Source organism: Acomys minous (assembly GCF_964271855.1).
Source record: "Acomys minous genome assembly, chromosome: 3".
NCBI classification, from domain to species: domain Eukaryota; kingdom Metazoa; phylum Chordata; class Mammalia; order Rodentia; family Muridae; genus Acomys; species Acomys minous.
In genome coordinates, this window is record NC_140485.1 from 57,377,427 (window position 1) to 57,403,271 (window position 25,845).

The 25,845-nt window shown below is 49.7% G+C and overlaps 1 protein-coding gene across 1 annotated transcript in view; it reads right to left on the minus strand.

The window, feature by feature from the left end:
• The window catches only part of LOC311593784 (uncharacterized protein), a gene marked incomplete at its 5' end in the record, with an annotated part of 70,811 nt that extends 45,633 nt beyond the window's left edge, over nt 1-25,178 (minus strand). Inside the window, 2 exons of the mRNA XM_084775207.1 lie at nt 23,314-23,389; nt 25,140-25,178. Coding sequence (XP_084631333.1) covers nt 23,314-23,389; nt 25,140-25,178 — 115 coding nt within the window. The remainder of the gene's footprint in view (nt 1-23,313; nt 23,390-25,139) is intronic.
• Between the last annotated feature and the right edge of the window lie 667 nt (nt 25,179-25,845).

A 25,845-nucleotide genomic window follows, 5' to 3' on the forward strand; every position in this document is an offset into this window, starting at 1 on the left:
GGAGTCATCTCCAAAGATGTCGTGGGAAGCAAAAAACTGAAGTTCAAACACTAGAAAGAGTGGGCACAGAGGTATACACCAGTGGTCCCAGCTACTTGGGAACAAGGGCTGTTTCAGTCCAGGAGTTTGAGGCCTTTGAGCAAGACATTGTTTGAAAGGAGGAAGAGAAAGAAAATCAAAGAAGGAAGAAAAAAAGAAGCTCACTCAAGAGTTGGAGTCCAGAACAGGAAGACGCCTCAAGCAAGTCTCCTCAGTGTTGAAGAACTCTGTCCATGGAGCCTGACACAGTCATGGCTGTTTTGAAGTCAGGCCATCTGTGATCTCCCACCCAACACCCTCACAAAGGTAGGCCCACTAACATTCCATCTTGTGGGGCTGGAGAGATGGCTCAGAGGTTAAGAGCACTGACTGCTATTCTGGAGCTCTTGAGTTCAATTCTCAGCAACCACATGGTGGCTCACAGCCATCTATAATAGTGCCTTCTACTGGCCTGCAGGTGTACATGCAGACAGAACATTGTATACATAATATATAAATCAATCTTTTTTTTAAAAAATTCCATCTTGCATGTGTGAGAGAGCTCACAAGGCCCCTCCCCTGTCCATAAACAGTCCATGCTCCTGAAAGTAACCCTGATTAAATGCACAGATTCACTATGCTGGGAGAAACTGCTTCTTTGGTTCGTGGCTGGTGCCGTATTTGGGGTTTGCTCAAATGTGTGGTATTTGAATAAAAAATGTCCCCCACAGGCTCACCTGTTTGAATACCTCATCCTTTGCCGCTGGTGTTCAAGGGGGCCATGGAACCTCCATATGGTATTTGCAGACTCATGAAGAAAAACCCCTGTTTGGACTGGGCACAGTAGTTGGGGACCTCAAGGTGAAAAGCAGTTTTCTGCTCAATTTAGGGTACATTTTAGTGCACACGTTTTCAAATGCACATAAATAAGACTAGTGCCTATAGATGTGGGGTAAGCACACGTGTGTGTGTGTGTGTGTGTGTGTGAGAGAGAGAGAGAGAGAGAGAGAGAGAGAGAGAGAGAGAGAGAGAGAGAGAGAGAGAGAGAGAGAGCGCCTGGAGAGACAGGCAAAGCCAGCTCCTTTGGGGGCTTTTCCAGCCCTGGCCAGCAGGACCTCCCCTCTCTGACTTTTCCTGTTGATGACTGTATCTGAGCAAGCTGCTTCCCGGTGCAGCCCATTTTTCTTGACCTCCAATTCTGTACCCTGGAGGTCTTGGGACCCTTGACCTCTCCTCTCAGGCCTAACCCTACTGCCCCCCACTCAGACAGACATGTTTGTCTGTGCTTGCCTCAGATTGTCACTACTGCTATTTTCAATTATCTGGACCAGCCTCCCAACGTGGTCTCTCTGGTTGCCTGTTCTTTCTGGATGCATGTGAGGTGGAGCAGCCAGCCACGAGACCCCTCAGCTGCTGTCATCCTGAGCCAGCAGAAGGCACAGGGCTGCTTCTGCCAGCCTTCCCATTCCCCAGCCCTGAGCAAGAGTGAGTGCTCGGGCGGATTGTGCTGGCTGATGGATGATTTACAGGTGTGTGGCTGGCAGAGGCTTCCACCCCATGCATTTCTACCAGTTAACTCAGCTCCACCGCACAGCTGATCATGGAGCGAAATGGCTGCACGATAAATCTGGTTTTTATTTGCTTTGAAATCGGCCTGCTCCCTGTCACCTCCATTAACACACATCAGCAGACTCTCACTCTCATCGTCTTAACTAGGCATCTCATCTGATGCCCCCTGACACAGACACACTTTTGAGCAACCCATGGCACATAGACAATGATGTGCCCACTGCAGTGCTCATGAGCTGAGATGTGCATGCATGACCCATGTAACCCAGTGTATGCTGTCCAAGGCTCTGGGCACTCAGAGCCAGACCCTATCCTCACATCCGCTTCGCTCACTGATGCGGAGACTGTGGTGAAATATCCAAGCAGGCATGCTTCAGGCCTGCCCGCCATTGCCAGTACCGTGTGGCTGAAGGTCAACTGCTTCCTATGCAGTGACAAGCTGAACAGTGAGCTGTGAGTTGCTTCCACCAGACATACTTCCCAGGACAACACTGCTCTATAAAGATGGTCAATTGAGGGGTGCAGATACTCTAGTTAGAAGCAATGGTTTTGCTGCAGTAGTTTTGGGCTCTGGAGCAGGTGAACTTGTTGGGGGTCATGGTCTCGTTATCAGTGTCTGATTGGGGAGGTGTGGCATGTCATTTCAAACATTTGTGGAGGTGTGACTATAGTTCTCAGAGCATTAGGCCGAGGCCCTAACACCCTTCTCTGCTCCACTACATCGTGAGCTCACAGTGTCCGCTCTATCCTTTAATGCAGGGTCACCAAGAGCCACTATGATGGCCATCAGTCTCCAAGTGCATTTTTAGGGCTGACAAGTACATCCCAGCTGTCTTGTCACCGAATAATGGGGTCTCTGCTGCAGTGCAGCATCAAGGCCCCAGAAAACACTGAGAGCCAAGAAGTAAGACTTCTGTGGGGATGTGTGCACACAAGTGTGTCCACACACACATGGCTGGTATGTGAATGTGTCTGCATAGAATACAGTGAGCAGACATACACTTGTATGTATACATGTAGATGCACACAGTGGGGACATATATACATGTGTGGGTGTACATGTATATATATCTGTACCCACATGTACAGTGCATGTGCACATGTGCATATATGCTCCATATGTACATGCATTCACATGGCATTCACTGTCAGTGGTTGTATGAACATAGACAGATTTTTCTGCTACTTGAGGACTTCCTAAAACAGCAACAACAGCAGCAGCAGCAGCAACAACAACAAAAAGGTTGCCAAGTCTGCGGCACTATAAACACAACCATCAAACCACAGCAGCGTGGTGTTCCTGGTGTCTGTGAGGTGGGCGAGGGGATAGTGGCCCCAGATGTGCCCTGAGCATTGAGCCTGAAGCAGGGCACTTACAGAAGAAAGTTCAGCCAGGTAGTACACACACCTGTAATCCCGGCACTAGGGAGGCAGAGGCAGGCAGATCTCTGTGAGTTCGAGGCCAGCCTGGTCTACAGAGAGAGTTCCAGGATACCCAAGACTTCGAAGCCCTGTTTTGAAAAACGAGAGAGAGAGAGAGAGAGAGAGAGAGAGAGAGAGAGAGAGAGAGAGAGAGAGAGATTAATTGGGATTGTAAGTAGGAGGCAGAAAGGATACTGGGAATGGTGTGAGTCTTCTGAAACATCAAAACCTCAGTGACACGCCTCCTCCAACAAGGCCACACCTCCTAATCCTTCCCACACAGTTCCACCAGCTGGAGCCCATTCTCACACATATTTCAGATAACATCTGCAAGGAAACAGGGAACACGCTTCTGTCCTCCCATGAGCCATTGTGAAGGTGTTGCTAGGCTAGACCCTGTAGAAGGAAGAGGTTCGGGTAGCATGCCGCGTGCCCATCCCTACGCTCTCCTGCAGAATCCAGGCCTTTCATACCTAGACTTGTAGGTACAAACTTGGCATCAGTGTTTAGAAACATAGGCTCTAGGTGCCACACACGACAGAGTAGGCAAGAGTCAGGAGAAATCACCGCCTACTTGCCAGAGGTCACTGGGCCACTCGAAGCTCTGTCGCTGCTCAGTGAGGACCTGTACAGGTGTGATTGACTAGCAGGCCTGTCCAGGAGCCCATTAAGCTGGACCTGGAGCTGTAGAGCGGCCATGGACGCTCCTGCCTGAGCCGGCTGGGCCATGGGACACTCACTTGCCCTCCCACATTCCCTAACAATCTGCTCAAGACAGCCCCAGAGTCGAGATGAGGCCCCAGTGGAAGCTGAAGACAAATGAATCCATTTTAAGTACCAGTGATAAGAGATGTGGGGTGGCTGATAGGTTTGGGAAATCTTTTTTGGTTTTGTTTTTGTTTCTGAGACAGGGTTTCTCTGTGTAGCCTTGGGGACATCTTTTAAATGGAAGCCATACCAAAGCATAAAGCACTTCATGCAGCTAAAAGCCAGAAAGTAACTTATGAGTTGGGCTGACTGAACAGTTTAAAAAACACTTTTAATTGCTTCTTTGTGAGTTTCACACCCAGTCTCGCTTATCTCCCCATCCCCTCATATCTGCCTTTTGCTCTTGCAACATTCCCCCTGCCCCGAAATAAGACACGCAGACAAACAAAACCAAAGCATAGAAAACTAGAAAGCATCTCATCATGGGAGCTGTCTTACGTCACACCGTGCGTGTCTCACGGTATATCTGTCCACACATCTTCACTTGCAAATGTTCATTGCAATGAGTCACTGGTCTGGTTCAAGGTCTCTGGCTTCTGTGACGCCATCCATATTGGATCTTCATCAGGACTCCTTCCTCCTGGTTAACCTGTGGTTGCTCTGTGTCATGGAGACCCTGCAGCTTTAGATCAGCAGGACCAGCCCTTTCACATGTCCCAAGCATTCGCAGATGGTATACATTTTGGGGTGGGCCAACTCAAAGGCCTGGATCTGGGCTTGGGTGGTAGCTGAATTCCCTCGTCCACACCACAAGGGTGAACTCTCCAGCAGTGCTCCAGCTAGGCCACCCAATGCTGCCATCGGCAGGAGGTAGGGTCAGTTCTGCTCTCGTGTCCTCAGAGCCACTCACATTTACCTGCATCTCCAGAGCCAGCTCCACTAGGATCGGGGCCCACTATCCCAAGTGCTGCAGCCCGTGAGGGGCTGGGCCAGCTCTTCTGTTCTCACACCCTAGGGACTGGCTCCCTGTATCTTTGCCATCAGGGCTAGCGCCACTGTATTGCCCAGGTGTAGTGCATGGCCCACTCTGCTCTCCCCAGTGCAGCACCCAGGGGAGGGACAGGGACAGCTCACCTGCTCTCATGATCCCAGGGGCAGCTCTCCCAACTGCCTCAGGTGGTAAGAGGTGAGGGGACAGAGGGCATCTCCCCCCTGCCCAGGCCACCTCATAGGAGTGATGAGGTCAGCTCTTCTGCACTCTTGCCCTCAGGGCCAGCTCCCTTCTGTCCCCTCCACCAGGGCCATCTCTACTGCGCTGCCCAGGTGAGGAGGTTCAGGACCCGCACTCCTAAGTGCTGTAGCAAGCAAGGGACAGGGCCAGCTTGTTTGCTGTCATGATTCCAGTGCTGCTGCAGGTGAGGGGCAGAGCTGTAGGCAGCTTTTCCAACTGCTGGAGGTGGCAAGGGGGTCAGCATCACCTCTGCACTTGTGCCACCCCATGACAGACAAGTTGCAAGGTCAGCTCTCCCACAGTTACTCTTCAGGGCTGGCTCACCCACCCTCCTATCACCAGGACTTACTCCACTGTGCTGCCATGGCCAGGTGCAGGGCCCACTCTCCTGGGTGCTGCCACTGGTGATAAATGGGGATATCTCTTCAGGGCCAAATCCAGTGAGGAGGGCTCCCCCTGCAGCATGATAACCATGGATGGACTCAGGCTTGGCCCTCAGTGGCAGCTTGAGTTGGGACATCACCATGGCCCCAGGTGGCAGGGCTACTCCTTTCCACCCCAGAGTCTCTGGTCCCATCTGTCTTCAAAATGCTCAAGCTGCTCCTGTTCTCTCTACTGTCTGACCACCACGCTCTCACACATTGTGGTGGCTCCTGCTGCAGACTGACCACAAGGCTGGCAGGACCCTAGGCTGCCTTCATCCACGCTGCATAGTGTGGCCACAAGCAGGTGGCTATGATCCACCTGTGCCGTGCACTGGAGGGCAGGTCTGTGGGTGGCATGGCGGTCCTCGGGTGTCTGTCTTCCTCCTCCTGCACTGCACTGCCTGGATTTGATTTGATTTGATGAGCCCTAGGCATAAGAAAGCTTTGGCCACCAAACCAGGCATCAATCTAGGATGAACAAAGGACTGCCATCTGCTCTGCCCCTGACTGATATAAGAACGCCATCACCAACAGAGTGTCTCTTTGCCCATTGCCAGGGGCACTGACTATGTAAGAGGGTTGGTTACCTTCAATATGTCCTGAGGTCATGGTGTCACTTCTGCCATTGAAAGAATGACCTTGATCCAGAGTGGAGTCCTCGAGGTGAGAGCAGATGGGAGCCCTGCTGGGCAGGGGCTAAGGGGAAAGTCCATAAGGTCCTTGGGCATGGGCCAGGCAATTCCCTCTATTGGCTTAGCTCCTTCTGTGGCAGGACAGATGTATGTGATGCCAGTGATTGAGAGATGGCTGAAAGAGAAGTTGGACTGGCCCATGCTGAGCTCAGTAAGTCCCAGGCCACCCGGGCCAGCCCAGGCTGTGGGGTCAATTCTCAAGCAGGTAGCCACCTGAGGGAAAGCAGAGAACTGAGCATCACCAAGACACAGCTGCTAGTGGCCATCTTGATGTCAGAGCAAGCAAGACCCACAAATGTGAAGGGAAGAGGCAGCAAGGGGGTGGGGGTGGAGTGAGGCCTAGACTCCAGCATGTGAGCTTGGAGAATGAACATGTGTGGGTTGGAAGAAAAAATGCCCTTTTTTTCTGAAGCGGTATTTGGTCCTGCTCAGGGAGCTGAACCATGTTACCACCCCTCAGGGAGAAGGGTAGAGCAGGAGTAAGAGTCTGGCCAGCCTAGGCTATGCCCCACAAGGCTCTCTGTCTGGTGTTCCTGGGCATCAGACTCCAATCCAGTTGTTGCTTGCACCTTCCACAGGGAGATGAACATTTTTTTTCCAGCATCCATGGGTAGTGAGACAGATACGCAACAAAGGGCATAGGCTTACTGTAGTGTATTGAGGATCTATACAGAGTCGCCCTGTGCCCATCACCCATCAGAGGCTTGGTGCTGCAACAGTCAAGGGCCTGCCAACCTTGGGGCTGAAGCAGTGACAGCCACAAGGATCTGATCCTGGTCCAGTGAGCTGCTGCTGTAGCCGAGCGATGGAGTCCCATTGCCACCTTGCCTCAAGGACTTGTGCTCAGCACACTGTGGTGGAAGAGCTGCTAATGAGGCCAGCAAAGGGCGGTCTGTCTCATCATCTCTGGCCATCTGAGGCTGCCAGAGAGGAGATAGCATGAAGATGGCTTCTTTTTAATCACTCTGTTAATTGACATAAAACAAAAGGGACGCAGATTAGTCGCATGCAATTAGCAAATTAATTCTTGGCAATTACAGACTTAATAATGGAATGGTTTTCGGTCACCTGTTGGCCTGCGTGGCTTATTGATGGTGTCTTTCTAAGGGAAAGATTTATGAAGAAGGCGTGAGCACCAGGACCCTGGCAGAGGCAGGAACGGGCCCTGCTGAGGTGTCTACGAATGCAACAGCTTCATGCCATGACAGGGAAATGGCCTCATGTGGCAGATCTGTGCAGCTCTGACTGTTCCTGATTCTCCTGTGTTGGCCTCTCCAGCTCCTGATGCTGGCCCTGCTGTGAGCCTGCCAGCACCCCTAGCGTTCCTGTTCTTGTCAAACACAATGGGACCCAGTAGTCAGTCAATGCGTCACTCAGCTTTGTGGGTATGTCCAGAGGTGTATTTGTGGATGTGTGCGTACTGTCCCCTGTGTTGGGTATATGTGCATATATGTATATGTATATGTATATGTATATGTATTTGAGCAAACAAAAGTAGTTCAGCCTAGAGTCCCCTTCCGGGAAGGATGGCCTGAGTACTCAGGGTCCATCTGCCAGGTGTAGCCTAAGCGAGGTGGGTCGTGGAGGGAGGTGGCAAGGATAATTTCTCTTCACAGGGACAAAGACACTGGTGGTGCAGGTCAGACCTCAGGGGAAATGAACATCTAATGTCAGACTCCTTACTAGGAAGAAGAGCGAGATGCCTCCCTCAGGCTGCAGTGGTGTGAGGGGCTGGCCAGCATGACTGGGAGCAGGCTGAGCAGTCCAGGAGTCCAGCTCAGCAGATGCTCCATGTGCAGCAGGTGATGCAGAGTGCTTCCTGCCCTCTGTCTGCCTCAGAGCTTCCCAGAGTCACTAGGGGCAGTGCAGGTGTGATGAACACGGATACAGGACTTTCTAGTGTATTCTGCTGGCTTTTTCCATGGTGGCAGCTGGACTAGATATTGTCCTTTAACATTCCAAGCCTTCCTGGAGCTTAGAGCATAACCTTACTCAAAACTACTATCACTGTAGACTTGATTGGCTAAAATGATGTCAAACTGAATAGGTCAGGTCTTCACAACTGAAGGAAGTCTTCATAGGAAGAGACCAGCACCACACACACTGTAAAAACAGGAGGATGCTACACTGGCTGAGGAACACTGAGGCCACCAAAACTTAGAAAGGGCCAGAAGGTCCTCCTCTGGTGATTACTACTGGGGCATGGCCCTGCCTACACCTGGATCCCAGAGGCTGACCTTCAGTGTTGCTAAACACTAAGTTTGTGTTGTTTTAAACCCCTAGTTGTGTTTTATTCCAGAAGAGACAGCCAGGGTGCTCCCAGGCCACTGTGCGTTTACCACACATTCCTAGGGGGAGGCTTAGTCTGCTTACAAGTGCCTCACCTACCAACAGGAAGGCCCTCGGTTCAGAGTGTCCCTCCTCTCCCTCCAGGGGAATTATCAGCCACCGTAAGCCCTTCGCAAAAACACTGAGCGATGTCTATGATCTACACACAAGAGTAGTGTGTCAGTTGAACCTAATCGTCAAGCCTTGTGCTGGGACTAGAGAAAGCCAACCATTCTCTGTGTTATGGGGAAAGTGCCCAACTGAGAAACCAAAAACAATTTACAGGTCTATTTTTCTCTTTTCACTTTGAATTCTTGCAATATCCAGGAGAGCTGGGATGCTGGAGGGATTAAAAAAAAGTGTGACTTTTTCCCTCCAGGCACTACAGAACATTCCTCATTAGCCTCTATGTCAATATAGGGCTGTCTCCAGGATCCAGGAAGGAAATGTGACGGGTGATGTACCAGTCGCAGGTGAACCAAGCATTAGGATCAGATTACATGCAAGGGCCTACCAAGTCTCTACTCTTCTGAGAGGGAAGTGACCTCATCCTCTCTTTCAGGGAGCTGAGAGTCAGGAGTAGAGAAGCACCCCAGAACTCATAGCAAAGTGGACCTGGGGTCTGTGTGCGTGTGAGCCAGAGTTCTTCTGAGAGCATAAAGCAGGCAGATTGACCCAGAAAGCTACACTTGTCACAGCTTCCATCTGGCATCCTAGGATGCCTTTAAACAGCCAACCCAGAGCCTAAGGCTGAGAGGACTCCAGAGACCCCTGTGGCTCTATCCAAGGTGCTGACTCCCTTTATCACCAGAAGTGGAGACTCCACCTCTGTCTTAGGGACTCTCCAAATTTCAGCCCCAGTGGCTACAACCTCTATCGCCACTTGACCTTCACAGGTGTGCTTCAGTGGGTGGTCAGTCACATCACCATAGTGACCCCCCCCCCGGAGGTTGGAGAGGTTTGTCTCCCACAGTGGGGTATTTATTGTATTTACTAAAGTGAAAAGTAAATGGATAACAGGCTGAAAGCTGAGGTGTTATTGAGCCCTGCATAGCTTGAGGCTACATGGTGATGTAAGGGTGAGGCACACACACACACAAATAAAAATAAATAAATAAACAAACCACCAAGCTTGGCCCCCAACCCTGCTGAGCTCACGATCTGGAAGAAGAGGCTGCCAACCTCCCCCCCCACCCCACCCCCACAACCATGTGACCATGAGAGCCACTAGGGAACATGTTTGCACTATGAGAGTGCAACAGTATCCAACCGAGGCTGGGCACCCACAGCTTTCCTGAGTGGGTGCCACTCAAGTTGAAGGCACAGCTTGGTTGGAAGCAGTTGGTGAAATCTTTCTGGAGAAGCGACAGCGTTCAGTGCTGACTGAAGTCATGGGTGCAGGGAAGGTGCAGGAAGCCAGAGGGTTGGTCTCCTACACCTACCCCAGGCCTTCTGTGGAGTCAGTGCAGGTCTCAGGGGAACAAGGGCCTCCCTGCACTGATGTGTGTACAAGTGCCTCGACACCCTTAGAGCTGGGAAGTGCCAGAGCTGATTTACGTCTGTGTGGTGTGGAGGTGCTAGCCTTACCCGATCCCCCAATCTAAGCACCTCTCAAGTCCCAGTCGATGCCCACTGGCCATTTTGTTTCTGAGGCATAGGGTGCCTTGCCTAGGGTGGGACCACTGAAAGGTTCCAGCCTTTCTTCATGAGCAACAGCAACTTATTTGACCCTCATGGCCCCTTCATTTCTGCCTCTGCTCCTTGCATTATAGCCTGTCTCCCAAGGCAACCCCTGCACAAATGGCTTGGGTTCAGGGTGTGATTCTGGGGCCCTCACCAGGGTGCAGATCTTGGGGTGAGTGCTAAGCCACAGGCCAGCCTCCTCCAGGAGCACAGCCTAGCATTGAAGCCCAGCTCCACCGAGTGGCCTAGTTCATTCCCAGTTCTGGCTCTCAAGACACGCACCGAGTCCTTGAGGACTGATGCCTCATTAGACTCCATTCAGGAAGCAATTTTACGTCTCTAAGCATCATTATCCTCTTGCTTAAATAAAAACATCTCAGAGGTCATCCTGACACCTCACTCAGTGGAGGAGGAAAGAAAATAAAAGCTCAGTGGAAATAAGCAAGGATATTCACCCCAAAGTGCAGCTTCAGCTAGCCACATGGGTCAATGGGTAAAGGCACCTGTCACCAGGCCTGACAACCTGACTTCAGGCCCCAGAAACCACACAGTGAGAGGAGAGAACTCGTTGCCTCAAGTTGTCCTCTGACCTTCACATGCATACTGTGGCATGTATGCACACAGACAGACAGACAGACAGACACACACACACACACACACACACACACACACACACACACAATTGAAATAAGCACAGGTTTTTTGTTTTGGTTTGGTTTGGGGTTTTTTTTGTGTGTGTGTGTTTTGTTTTGTTTTGTTGGGTTTTTTGTTTGTTTGTTTTCAAGACAGGGTCTCTCTGTGTTAGCCTTGGCTGTTCTGGACTCACTTTGTAGACCAGGCTGGCCTCAAAATCATAGCAATTTGCCTGCCTCTGCCTCCCTCTGCCTCCCGAGTGCTGGGATTAAAGGCGTGGGCCACCACGCCCAGCTCCGAAATAAGCAGTTTACCAATTACATTTACCTCAAGATTTCCACTTCTTATTGCCACTTTTTTAAAAAAGTATTTCTTTTTCTTTCATTTTTAATATTTTGAAATTAAACTATAATTACACCATTTCTCCCTTTCCTCTCCTTGGCCCCTCCCATGTTCCCTGCTTGCTAATCTCAGATTTATGGCCTCGTTATTGTTTTATACACATACATACCTAAATATATAAATTCAACCTGCTCAGTCCATATAAGTACAATATCAGGGCTGACCCATTGGTATTGAATAATTGAGTTAAAAAGCTCAGAAATATTATTTTTAAGAGCAGTCATAGGCTTTCTTGTCATTACTTTGTATATGTGTGTATATGTGTGTGTATGTGTGTGTGTGTATGCATGTGCATTGATCTGTTGTTGATGTCCTCTGTGGGGTGAAAATATGTTTATATCTCCAACTCCCCAGGAAGAGTTAACGTAGCACTAGCTTCTCTGTGGACTCTGCAGCTTCCTCCCTCCAGAACATGCTCACGCTGACCTACTTGGGCCACCTTTCCTGGCATCTTGGTGCCTCCTCCTCATGAGTCACCCTCCTCTGCATTCCGCCAGAGCCCTGACTGACCAACGAGACATTGCTGGTTCACTGGGCCAGTTACAGAGGTCAGCAAACCCCAGCTGTGACTCCTGCAATAAGACCAAACAGAATAGTGGATGAAAGGAAACAAAAATAGGATGAAAAAATCGTAATATGGCCCGCTTGCCAATACAGTACAAATCACACTGAGACGCTTGTATTGTCAAAACTGAAAATGTTTATATAGGCTATTCTATAATATTATATATTATATTCTATAATAAGTTTAGGGAAAACATACTGCAAGTGAACCCCAAAATACAAAAACCAACTGTCCCTGAAAGTCAGTGGCTGAAGCTCTGTCTCTCTCTTGCACTCCCATGCATGCATGCACACACATGCAAAACCTGCACTAGGGCAAATGTTTGCCAACCTTTCTAGAGTGGAATATACCACCTTTAAGAGTAGTTAAGCCAGCTGGGTGGTGGTGGTGAATGCCTTTAATCTCAGCACTGGGAAGGCAGAGGCAGGTGGATTGATGTGAGTTTGATACCAGCCAGGGCTGTTACACAGAGAAATCCTATCTCGGAAAAAACAAAAAAGCAAAACAACAACAAAAACAAACAAACGAACAAACAAAAACCGGAGTAGTTCAGCTGGGTGTGGTGGTGCACACCGGAGAAACCCAGCACCTGGAGGCAGGAGGACCTACCTCCCTCTCAAGGACAGCCGGAGCCACACAGTGAATTCCAGGCCACCTGGACTACAGTGTAAGATCATACCTCAGAAAATGTAATTTATGGAAAAGAAGACAACCCAGATAATTTCTTGTAGTTGTTATGATCTCAAAACATGACCAACAGCTAAAATGCTGCTTATAGATCAAATCCATCACTGTATAAAAGATGCTGTGGTGAGAGGGGCTGCACAACATCTGGCTCAACTTCCTCTGACATCCTCTGCTGTGAACACAAATCTGCAAAGAGAAATCCATTGCGATAGTTACTTTCTACTGTTGTACTAAAACTGCACCACCAAGGCAATGAGGCTGTGAAAGAAAGCACTGAATTGGGCTTATGATCCCAGAGGGTTAGAGTCCTTGATGGCAGAGCAAAGATGAGGCAACAGGAACACCTGAGAGATCACATATTGAACTGCGCGAATGAGACTCAAAGCCCCACCTTGCCACCTGGGTGAAACACCGTCTCCAATGAGGCCACGCCTCCCAATCCTTCCCAAACAGCACCACAAACTGGAGATCAAGTAGTCAAACATTTGAGGCTATGGAAGCCGTTCTCACCCAAACCACCACAGCGGCAATGGTTTCAGGAAGGCAAGAAGATGAGCCCCAAAGCCCAGTATTCTATGAGGCTGGGTCCATGTCTAACCTTGTAACATAATAATGTGGTTTTTTTTTTTAAAAAAAGATTTTTTTATTTTATGTATACGAGTGAGTACACTGTCTTCATGCACACCAGAAGAGGGCACCAGATCATGTTACAAATGGTCGTGAGCCACCCTGTGGTTGCTGGGAATTGAACTCAGGACCTCAGGAAGAGCAGCAAGCGCTCTTAACCGCTGAGCCGTCTCTCCAGCCCCAATAATGTGTTTTTTTTTTAATAAGTCTTACTGATTAAGAAAGAAAATGTCATTGTTCACTTTTGTTTGGCTTGTCTTGAGTGTCCTAGCCAAAGCATTGAGAGGAGATAAAACAGAGAGGCTGGAGAGACGGCTCAGCAGTGAAGAACACCAAGTGCTCTTCCAGAAGACCCAGATTCCCAGCAACCTTAAAGTGGTTCACAGCCAATTCCAGGGGGATCTGATGCGCACTACTGATTTCTACAGGCACTAACACCTGTGTGGTGCATAAGTCCATGAAGCAAACAGTCATACCGATAAAATAAACAAATCCAAAAACTTTGTGTATGACTGTTTTGTCTGCACGGATGTATCTGTACATGTGTGTAAGCAAAAACAAATAAGCCTTAAAAAAAAAAAAAAAACCACAACTAGTAATTGAGGAAGGTAAGAGATTTCTTTTACTTATAGAAAACTTTGGGAAACACACAGCTAACCATGAACACCAATCAGTTTCAGGTAAGTTGCTGGATCCACAAACAAAAGTCAATACCATCCCTACTACCCGCAAGTTATAAAAAGGAAAGAAATCCAGATATTCAATAGGAATAGAATCCCTGATGAAGCCCACACAGAGGCTCTGGTGAAAATGTCTGGTCAAAGTCTAAGCCTTGTGTTAGCAGGATTCAACAGCACCTGGCAGTCAGTGCTCCTCAACTTCTACACACTACAGCTCCCAACCAGACTCGATGAAAGACAAGTGCAGGAGAGGAAGAAGGAAGCAGGACTGATGGGCTAGTCTGGAGAGGACCACGTGGCTGGGAGGAATTGACTCCGAGGCATGGCGTGGAGAGAAGCAGCCAGATGGAAAGTATTTGCAAGTGTTTACGGGTTATGGATGGGAAGGAGCCCAGATAGGAAGGGTTGAAGCAGATGGCATGGGATGGGGGCTGGGAGGTAGCAAGGTAGCTTAGGGGGAAGTAGCTGCCCAGCCCCAGGTGAAATAAGGCTTATTAAAAATCAATCAGGTGGGCTGGAGAGATGGCTCGGTGGTTAAGAGCACTGCCTGCTCTTCCAGAGGTCCTGAGTTCAATTCCCAGCAACCACATGGTGCCTCACAACCATCTATAATGTGACCTGATGCCCTCTTCTGCAGATAAAGCACTCATATACAATAAATAAATAAATTTTAAAAAATCAATCAGGTGTCTGTGTCTTTTATTGCTAGTGGGTTAAACAAAACTTCCGTAATAACTATAGGTTTTTAATAATAAATGTCATCAGCTATTTGTACTTTCTACATCTACCTTATTCTAGAAAAACTAAAAAATAACAACGGGGAAACCTACTCCAAGCCCTGAGGTCAGAGTGGCCACTCCACCACTCAGACTCAGAAACAAGAGGAAGTGCTGATTCCCCACAGCGCTGTCAACAGAGTGAGCGGAAAGCTTGTAGAGGCAGATGGCAGAGGGGACATCCGACGAGCCTCCCACAGAGTGTCAAAGAAATGCACACGATGGGCCAGTGAGTTACCTCAGTAATGCAAGGTGCGCGTGCGTGCGAGACAGACAGACAGACACACAGAGACAGGGACACAGAGAGACACAGAGACACACATGGACAGAGGACAAATAAGACATTAAAAAGCACTTGAGTGACATGAGTGCAGGAGAGCTGGCCTAGTGGTGTGGGCTCAGGAGAGCTGGCCCTATGATGCGAGCTCAGGAGAGCTGGCCCTATGGTGCGAGCTCAGGAGAGCTGGCCCTGTGGTGCAAGCTCAGGAGAGCTGGCCCTATGATGCGAGCTCAGGAGAGCTGGCCCTGTGGTGCGAGCTCAGGAGAGCTGGCCCTATGATGCGAGCTCAGGAGAGCTGGCCCTGTGGTGCGAGCTCAGGAGAGCTGGCCCTATGATGCGAGCTCAGGAGAGCTGGCCCTATGATGCGAGCTCAGGAGAGCTGGCCCTATGGTGCGGGCTCAGGAGAGCTGGCTGGCTGAACAACTCAGGTCCCACACAGGCCCAGATCTAGGGCTTTGAGTCAGCTCACCCCAGTATCTACCCCATTGGAGAACTACTAGACCACGTGAAGAAGCCAGTGCTGCCAGATCTCTGTGGCACAGGGCAACAACAAGCTATCTGAGAAGAGTCCTGGTGAGGACCCAGTATTGATAATGTAGCAGAAGCCAGAGACCTCGAACGAGACCAATGACTCATTGCAGTGAGCATTTGCAAGTAAAACTCTTTGGGCAAAGGGGTGTACTGTGAGGCACACTGTGACATTCCACGGTGTGAATGCTTTGTTTGCTTGCTTCTCTGGTTTTGTTTTTATTTTTATTTTCTGGGGGCGTAGGTCACAAGGGTGGATATGGAGAGACAGGGAGATGAGTCGGATTGGGGTGCATGATGTGTAATTCACAAAGGATCAATAAAAAGTTAAAAAAAAAACTTGAAAAAAAATCCAATCTTGAAGCCAGGCATGATGTCTTATGCCTTTAATCCCAGCACTCGGGAGGCAGATGCAGGCAGATATCTGTGAGTTTGAGGCCAGCCTGGTCTACAGAGTGAGTCCAGGACAGCCAAGGCTACACAGAGAAACCCTGTCTTAAAAAACAAAAACAAAAACAAAAACAAAAACAAACAAACAAAAAAAGATCCTATCTTGATAAAGTTTGGAAAACTGGGAACATAAGGGAATTTCCTCAACATAGTAAAGGGAATTAATTTAAAATAACATGATTTAGCAGATGACCCCATACCTAGGACAGTATGGGAAGCACAAACTGGACTTGATAGGTTATTTTTAAAAGAAGATGCCATGAACCTGTGGGAGTAGGAAAGCAGGAGTGGATCTGTGAGTTAAGGGGAGGGGAAGGGGTGAATGTAAGTAAAAATACAGTTCATGGAATTGGATTAATTTTTAAAATTTTATTTATTTTGTTTTTTTCAAGACAGGGTTTCTTCTTTTTTTTTTTTTTTTTTTTTTTTTTTTTTTTTTTTTTTAAGATTTACTTATTTATTATGTATTCAGTATTCTGCCTGCATGTACACCTGAACTCCAGAAGAGGGCACCGGATCTCGTTATAGATGGTTGTGAGCCACCATGTGGCTGCTGGGAATTGAACTCATGACCTCTGGAAGAGCAGACAGTGCTCTTAACCGCTGAGCCATCTCTCCAGCCCAACAGGGTTTCTTTGCATATGTATCCTTGGCTGTTCTGGAAGTCACTCTGTAGACCAGGCCAGCCTTGAACTCAGAAATCCACCTGCCTCTGCCTCTCTAGCACTGGGATTAAAGGTGTGTGCCACCACTGTCCAGGATAAGAATACTTTTAAAAAGAAAAAAAAAACCCCACAATTAACATTATTTTCAATGGTGAAAGATTGAATGTTTGGTCTCTGAAGTCAGGAGCAAGATAAGGATGCCCTAAGATCAACACTAATATTCAATACCACACCAGAAGTAACAGACAATACAGTTAAGAAAAAAAAAAAAGTAAGAGGAACTGAAATTACAAAGGAAAAAAGAAAGCCATTTCCATTTATAGACAACCTGACCCCACGTAGAGAAAACCCAAAGACTCTTTAAAAGAGCTGCTGCAGATAATAAATTAATCACAGTTTCAAAGTGTACTAGTCTGTTTCTGTTGCTACTAATACAACACCAGAGCCTGGGTAACTTATCAACAACAACAACCAAGCCAGGTTGTCGTGGCTCCTGCTTCTGGAGGTGTCAGCTCAGGCGCCTGCATCTGAGGAGAACCTTCTTGGGAGCGTTTGTGGCCCCGTGGGATGCCGTGACGACACTGGAAGCACATGGGTGTTTGTACATGTGTAGTCTCACTCCCTCATACATGTTCACTAGAAATCAATCATGGGCCTCCACCGTGATGACCCCAACAATCTCCCAAAGGCCCCTTCCGGACATTCTCTCAGGGCCTCAAAACAGGGCTTACGTATCAACGTGAACGGCCTGGAGAGAGAGCTCATCAGTTTAAGCACATCCTCCTTCCACAGAAGACGCAGGTGCGGTTCCCAGCACCCACATGCTGGCTCACAAACATCCATAACTCCCGTTCCAGGAGATCTGACTCCCCCTGTTGGCCTCCACAGGGGCCAGGCACGTATGTGGTGTACAGACACACATGCAGGCAAAACACAGGCATGAAACACATTTTTAAAAAAGATCTCAGCATGAAAATGCTGAGGAACATTCACACTGCATGCAAACCACAGCCCAGAGCAGTTGTGTTCCCACGCACCGCTGAAGAGCGGCCTGCAGGGAAACTAGTACAGCAATCACCTCTACAACAGTGTCCAAGGGAGTCCAGTGCCTAGGAGCGAGGCTAAGCGAGGAGGGGCTTGGGAAGACATTGAGCGGAGGTTTCTGTCCTGGGAACTTGGGGAGGTGGTGCCTAGCATCCTAGGGAAACTCTGGCCAAGGTACCCCCAGGCACCAGTGCTCCAGGTCTGGCCTTGGTGGCTTTCTGAGGTGGGTACACGCTGTGGAAGCCACCAAGGGCTGCCTGGAACTCGGATGAGGCCTCGCCTGCATTTGTGAGTTGTGGGCACGGAAAAAAAAAAACTGCCTAGGAGGGAGAGGGGCCCCCGAGTCCTAGGAGGGAGAGGGACCCCCCGGTCCTAGCACTTCTGCAGACATCCCTGGTAAGCCTGCAATTAAAGCCACCATGCTGTGGCATCTCAGAAAATGGAATTTGCATAATTTGAAATTTGAGGAAAATCTCTAAATACTTTAATTTTGATAGAAACCATTTCCACTGCTGACATGTGTCTACACCTATAATTTCAGCTGATAAATTGCTGTAATTTCGCCTCCATTTCGTGTTCTTTCGAACATTAATTGTCACTTGCAGGGTAAGAAGCTATGGTAGAGAAAGGAAGAGAGAGCGCCACAGCCAGGAGCATGGAGTGACTTCCTGGGTGATTATGTAGCTCACAGGTGCAAGTGGAGTCTGAACCCACCTGATACACTGCCACAGCCTGAGGCGTGCGCGGGCAAGTACACCCTGTTCGTCATATACCCACGGTATACCCCCACACTCACATAGACCCACCCACACACTGGCATAAACACGCCCCTATACCTTATACCCTTATACACACTTCCGTAGCCACACCCACATACTCTCACACTCACACAACATCCCCTCACACCCCTGGATACCTCTACAGGCACATCTGAATGCCCCCTCACACTCCCACAGACATCCCTACAAGCCCCCACCCACCCACAGAATAGCCTCGGTACCCTCCATCGGCTTTCCTTTGCTTATCCAACAACTTGCCCCACCTGTGGGAGGTTAGCAAAATAAGTGGCTTTGGCAAGGAGAAAGAAAGCACAAAGGCAGTTCCCAGGGGTGTGAGAGGTGAGGAAGCATCCTCAGGACCAGGCTGGGCGTTTTGGAGAGAAACCACACCTTTTTGTGGAAAATAAGATCCTGCTGGCTGGCTCAAGGCAGGTTAAGGCAGGTCCTGGTTACTAAACTTATTGGGGACTCCACCCAAAACCCACCTGCTCAGCACCTTCACGCCCTTCACCCCTCTTGGTTAGGGCAGAACTGGGCTCCCACAGACCAGGCTCCTCCCCTCCTTGTTCTCAAGAGGGGATGTCAGGGTCAGTGTCGCCTGCATCCCATCACTCCATCCTTGTGTGGAAACCACTCTGAAAGCACCCGATTGCCAACAGCCCAAATGTAGCCTCTTCCCATGGACCTCCTCTCAGCCAGAGCCAATCTGTCAAAGCATATTGAAATTAAAGTCTAATCACCTGAAGGATGATAAATGCCTTATAAATGTATTGCCTGAGCTGAGTCAGGGCTGGGCAGGAACTGGTCATTAAGCAATTCTGACTGAGTTCCTAAGTCCGCAGCCCAGTTACTGCTATGTGGTTTTCCTTCCCCTGTCTTCCTCCTCAGTCCCACATCCAGGGGCTCAGAGTTGAGCATCTCGGGTACCCCTTGCACGGGATGGGGCTGTTCCCTGCTGAAGTGATCCTCGCTGGCCCTGTTTTCTTCTCTCTGTGGGTGCCCTCTCCATACGTGCTTGTCAGCACCACCCCAGTATACACCGTGGTCCCAGGTGGCCCAGAGTCCAGCAGCTGCCAAGCATCTTCTGGCATCTTGAGGAAATGAGACATTCCGCCTCTTCTGCGCAGACACCAGGTGTCGTTGCACACGGGCCCGTGGCTTGGCAGATGGCACACAGGCAGCTTCATCTGTCCATCCCCCACCTCCCTGACCTTGACACAGGAGAAAGGAGCCTGGGTGGAGCTCCTTTGATTTCACTGACCCATTTCCAGCATGCCTCTCACATGCTGGCGCCTTCCTAGGTTTCTGAAGAGAAACGCGTGAGAAACAGTCCAAAACAGGTTCTCCTCACAGCCTTGTCCCTGAACGGGGTCCTCTTTATTCTCTCAACAGGAAGCTGGGAAGGGAAGCACCTCCTCTTCCCCTTCTCCCTTCCTTATTATCTTTCCCACTCGGTCCTGGCACCTGGGCTTATCAAGCAGCCAGTACTGTGCAAGCAGCCATGCAAACACAGCTGTCACTCAGCCACATCCCTGACCTGTAAAGGGAGTGTCCCTCATCATCAAAACGATGAAAGGACATGGTGTAGTGTATGAATTAAGGACCTTGAGGAGAAAATGACCCTGAAGTTGTATGTGGCTCACTCGGTCAAGCAAGAAGGAGATCAGAGAAAGGCTGAGTCCTGTAGAGAGATGGGGGCACCACACTGCTGCCTCTGAGAGGCAGCAGGGTCCATGTGACACTCTAGTGGATAGGGGGTAGAATAGGAAGGAAGCCATCACCCTCAGAGTCTGTAGGGTAGGTGACCCACCCTGACCTGACCCTTTGCGCATGTGTGCATGTGTGTGGTGGGTGCATGTAACTGGATGTGAGTACACACATGTACATGTACGGGCCAGAGAGTGACATTTGGAGTCTTCCTCACTTGCTCTTCACCTTGTTGGTTGGTTTTGTTTGTTTGTTTCTTTGTTTTCTTTCTTTCTTTTTTTCCCTCAGAGAGGTTTTCTCCGTGTAGCCATGGCTGTCCTGGAACTCATTCTGTAGACCAGGCTGGCCTCGAACTCACAAAGATCTGTGTTGTGTGCTCAGCTTCCTAAGTGCTGGGATTAAAGGTGTGCACCTCCACCCCCAATGCTCCACCTTGTTTTTTGAGGCAGTGTCTTCCATTGAACCTGGAGCTCACTAATTTAGCTAGACTGGCTGGCCAGCAAACTGCATGGACCCTCCTACCCTCTGCCTCTCACTGCTATTGGTATGTACTGCGTGTCTGACATTTTGTTTTATTTTGCTTTGTTTTAAGGTGTGTGCTAGGGATCACACTAGGGCTCCATGCTTGAGTGGCAAGCACTTTACTGACAGATCCACCTTCCCAACTCCCAGCCCCCACCAGAGTCTACATCTTGCCTGGAGATGAGGAACTGCATGGGACTTATGATTAGCCAGTGTTTGTGGTTTTTAAAGACTTATTTATGCTTGTTTTGTGTGTAAATGCTTTGCCTGCATATAGGCTATGCACCATGTATGTGTATGTGATCTCGGTGCCAGCAGAGGCCAGAAGAGGTCATTGGATCCCCTTTAACCGGAGTTACAGAAGTTGTGAGCCGCCATGTGGGTGCTGGGAATCGAACTCTGATCATCTGGAAGAACAGCCAGGGATCTTAACCACTGAGCCATCTCTCCAGCCAAGATGATTATTTGTATTACTTTAAGTCAGCCTCTGTAACATTTGTCTTTGCAGTAATGTGTGTGTGTGCATGTGTGTGTGTGTGTGTGTGTGTGTGTGTGTGTGTGTGTGTGTGTGTAGAGAAGAGGGTTTGCTGTGCAGGCGCTGAGGCCACAGATACCTCCCATTGGGACAGGAAGAGATACTGAGGAGCCCTGGGCCCTTCTGCTTATGAGGCCACTGCACATACAGCCCCAATATCCCAGAAATCCTTAGTACCACCATTGGTTTCCAAGCCCTTTAATGGTTGCTTTCACTCACAAGGAACTGCCGAATGAGAAAATGTATCAGGAGCTGCTTCTGGTCAGAACTTCACGACTTCAATTTCAAACCCTCACCTGTCTATTTGCCAGTTTCCAGAACCACTTACCTGCCTCCCCAGGCACATGGCCTCCAGCCTCACGACAGGGGACATGAAGAGCCCGGAGGTCGTTCAGTTCACAGCACTGTAGACATTTAGGTAAGAAGCTGTGAGCCAGCCAGCCTGACCCCTCATAAATGGCTCTGCAGAGCAGGAGTGTGACTAAGCTTTGCCCATCTGGTCCTTGTTGATCTCCTGTGGCATCTCCAAGCCATCCAATCCCCTTCCACTGTTCCTGCAGCTGAGGTGTCAGAAGTGGTCTCCTCAGAATGAGGCCAAGGCAAAAGTCCCCGTCTTCATCGATCCCCCTGCCCCAGCATCCACTCTTAAGAGCCCCTGTGACCCCGCTGGGCCCACTGTAGTGCAGGGTCCTCTCCCTGCATGAAGAAGAGGTAATCAGCCTGACGGTCCCCTTCATGGTGACTGTCATCTTCACCCGAGGGCTACATTCCTGTGGATACTGAGATACAAGCCATCTTTGAGGGCAGCTCTTCCATCTCCCAGGGTCCTTGGACATGACCATAACCTTTCGATCTGCTTTGCGGTTCAAATTTAACACATAAAAATATACAATGCCCCACCTATCATCCAGTGCACATTTTTGTGTTAAGAATATCTCATTTACTGCAGGATCTCTTTCAGTGTTGCTGGATGGCCTGATTTTTACTGTCAGGTCACTGTGCCCTTCAGTTAAAGAGAGCCCAGGGTTGGCCATAGGAAGGCAACCATCCAAGTTGGGAAGATGAGGACGTGATTTAACTCTAACTGCCTTTAGGACAAGCAGGTGGTCACAGCGGCCACAGGTGGCAGCTTGGAAGCACGGTTCTTTGGTGATGACATGAGCTGAAGGTCAGCTTGTGATTTCTGAGGGTCTGTGGCTCCTATGGATTGGCCCGAACTCTACTTGGCTTGGCCTGGGTCTCTCCAACTCCCTGACTTTGGTCTGACCTCTGGTGCAGCTGCATGCTGGCTCCTAACACAAGGACCAGATCTATTTACTAGCAAGAGGATTAGATCATGGCCCCTTCTCTTTACAGTAAACCGGAAGACCAAGCAAACATGGCTAACTGTTGCTGCCTTGAGTGTGGCTTTATCTCCCCAAAGGTGTGTGTGTTGGCAATGCCCCGAACTCAGGAGCCCTAACCGGCTCTCTCTGTGGCCAGCCTCTAGCTGGCTAGCAAACTGGCTCCTCTCACGCCTTGCAGATACAAAGAATGATGGCCATAAGCTACCAGTGTCCGGGCTGCAGTGCTAGTTCACTAAGTAAATGGACAAGGAGTGTCCGTGTGCTTATCCTTGAAAAGGGGTCTTGGTGGCCCATAATTGCCACCTAAGCGTCCCATTCTGCTCACCTCAGATGCTGTAAAACGAAATATCTTCCGAGCACACCCCAGAGTACGTGTGGTTCCCCAACCCCCCCCCCCCGCCCACCCACTGATTTGTGGCTATTGAGCCTTCCCCACATCCCACTGACAGCTACCCTGGGAATGCATCCTTGAGATCCGTGAAGGCAACTGTGGAGAGTTATGTGGGATGAGGAAACACCAGCTGCGTCCTGGGTGCTGGATCCAGCAAGGAGTTGTAACTGGTTTCCTTTTCATGAAAAGGCAAAGTCATTTTTAAGTCGCATGCCTGAGTTTAACATGTTAGAAGGCTGGCGGTTCTTCTTTGCTTTGTCATGTTCTTTAAGATGCATATTTTTTTTCCTTCTATTTTTTTAGAGTTGTGTTTCCAAGACTGGGTCTCTCTGTGTAGCCTTGGCTGTCCTGGACTCACTTTGTAGACCAGGCTGGCCTCGAACTCATAGAGACTTGCCTGCCTTTGCCTCCCAGAGTGCTGGGATTAATTTTTCAAAACTAGTTTTCAACGTTTTCGTGTGTCCTAGTTGCTAACCAGCACATAGTGTCCGAGAGACATCCACACAGGTGGGTTTCCAGTCTGGACAGTAAAACCTAAATGACACCCACCCGAAATGTCAGCCAAGTTCTTATGTAACAGGATATTTCCAGGGGAAAGTTTCTCGCCAGTTCACACTTACCTTCTTCTCGCCCTGCTCCTAGTACCACATGGGCTACCCTACGGCTTCTGTGTGAGGGAACAGCTATGGATGGAGACTGGAGAAGGGGAGGAGACAGGTGGAAATGGGTCACAGAGGATGGAGGAGGGATACTAGGGAAGGGAGGAAGACAGAAGGAGGAGGAGGAGGAAACAGGAGGGAGGATGGAGAACATGTGACAAGGAGGACGAGACAGAGGAGGAAGATGAGAACGTGGGAGAGAGAGCAGGAGACAGAAGAAGGAGGACACTGGAGAGGCTAGGAGAAGTAGAGGAGAGAAGAAAAGCGCAGAAGAGAGAGGCGTGCGTGACTGGCAGCCTGCAGGCTGGGTCTCCCCAAACTGCTGCCTGCTTTTTATGACTCTCTCCAGGACTGATGCACTTAACTGTTCGTCTTCCCAACCAGTAAATTGCCCATTTCCTGAGCCGCTTGTGGTGTGTTCTGGGCTAGAAGGAAGTAGGCAGCTAATTGAAAGCACACTGACTGTAATTTTTACTCTCTCCACACTGACTAAATTTCAGGATGTGGTTGTGATCTGTGCCCCTTAGCCTGTGGAAACCCCATTTCTCCTTCCTCTGAGTTTAGTTAGGACGATGCAGAAAGTCGAGCACGGAAGGCTTATCTGAGTTCTACTTGCACCTTCCTGGGCCCTCTGAGGGTGTCAGGATTGCAGAGGAGCTGTGAGAGAGCTCTGCCCCATTATGGCCCTCCTGGCTCCTGGGTCAGATCTCCATCCTAGATGTCAAGAGACATGGTCTTGGTTGCGACTCTCTCATGGTCCAGGACAGCCATGGCCCATCTGGCCAGGCTCATGAGTACACCCCAGTGTTGGCAACACCAAATCCCCAGGCAGTGGACAAGGCCACACAGTACATACCATCTCAGGGGACTTCAGACTGTCTCATGCCTCATACAAGAGAGAAGCAGCTTTAGGGGCCTGAGACACTCTGAGGTGGGAACATAAAGGTTGCTCAGTGAAGAAACGGACCTGCTTTTCTTGCTAAGGTGTAGAGCAAAAGAGAACACGTGAGCCAAAGCAACATCTCTACCACACGGAACCTGTAGGAAGTTAGCATCAGGTGCTTATGCCGTGCCTGACCCTTTGGTTAGGTCTGAGGAATATCTAAGCTGGTGTGAGGCTTGTGGACTATTATAGCAGCTGCGCAAACACCTGCTGTGATCATGAGCCCCTCCTGTGTGCACAAGCACCTACTTCAGGCAGAAAAACACTGGTCCCGCTGGCCAGGGGACCCAGAAAGAATACGATGAGACAATATGTGATGAAGAGATGGGAGAGATGGGAAAGAAAGCTAAGCCAAGAGGTTCATACACTATGGAGAAAGGTGGAACTGGAGACCCGAAGGTGGTGAGGAACAGGCAGATATCAGGAGCCTTCATAGCCACCTGAGAATATGGTGACATTTGGCCTGGGTTGCTGCCGCCAAGGGCCGTGTCTGGGTTTGTGACTCTACCACAGCCAGGGTCTATGTTACCACCAAAGGCCATCTGGATGTCAGGAGTCTGGGCTGCTACCTGAGACTATGTTAGTGTCTGGCAGTAGGGAGCGGGCATGCTGATGCTGGGAGACAAACTGAGTGCTCTATCCTGCCACCTGGGGCCATAGTAATGGCCTGGCCTGAGCTTCTGCTGAGAGCCAGTGTGGGTCTACCATCCTATCACAGCTGGGGGCTGTGTTGATGTCTGTGGTCCATGTTACCACCAAAAGCCATGCAGATGTCCCTGGTCTAGTCTGGGACCTGGGACCTGTTGATATCTGAGCATTGTGCCGAGCTGACCCTGCCCCTCACCTGGCTGCAGTACTCTGGAGAGTTGACCTTGCCACTCATCGACACTAGGGTGGCAGGGAGGAGGGAGAGATGCCCTCCCGTCGCTCCCCTCCATGCCTGCGGCACGTAGAGGAGCTGGCTCTGGGGTCATGAGAGCAAGGCAGCTGGCCCTGCCCTTCACTAGCTGTAGCACTCAGGAGAGTGGACAGCAGGACCTGCACCTTGCCTGGGAAGCACAGGAGAGCTGGCCCTGGTGGTGTGGGTTTGAGAGAGCTAGTGGGCTGACAAACTCAGCTATCACCTCAGCTCAGATCCAGGCTTTTGTGGTGGCTCACGCCAACACCTACTCCATCTATGAGCTGCTGCAGTGCATGAAGGGGCAGGTCCTGCAGATCCAAAGCTGCAGGATCTCCATGACACAGGGCAACAACGGGATCTTGGAGAGGAGTCCCAGTGAGGTTCCAGTGTTGATAGAGTAGCAGGAGCCAGAGGCCTCGAACCAGACCAATGATTGATTGCAATGAACATCTGCAAGAGAAAAAAAAAAAGAGTGTGAACAAAAGGGTATGCTGTGTAGTACACTGTGATGTATTATAGCTTCCACAACAAGATTGTTTTGCTTTGTTATATTATTTTCTTGAGCAGGGTGAGGTTGCAAGGGTAGAGGGCAGATGTGAAGGGATGGGAAGATGGGTGAGGTTGAGGTACATGATGTGAATGAAATTCA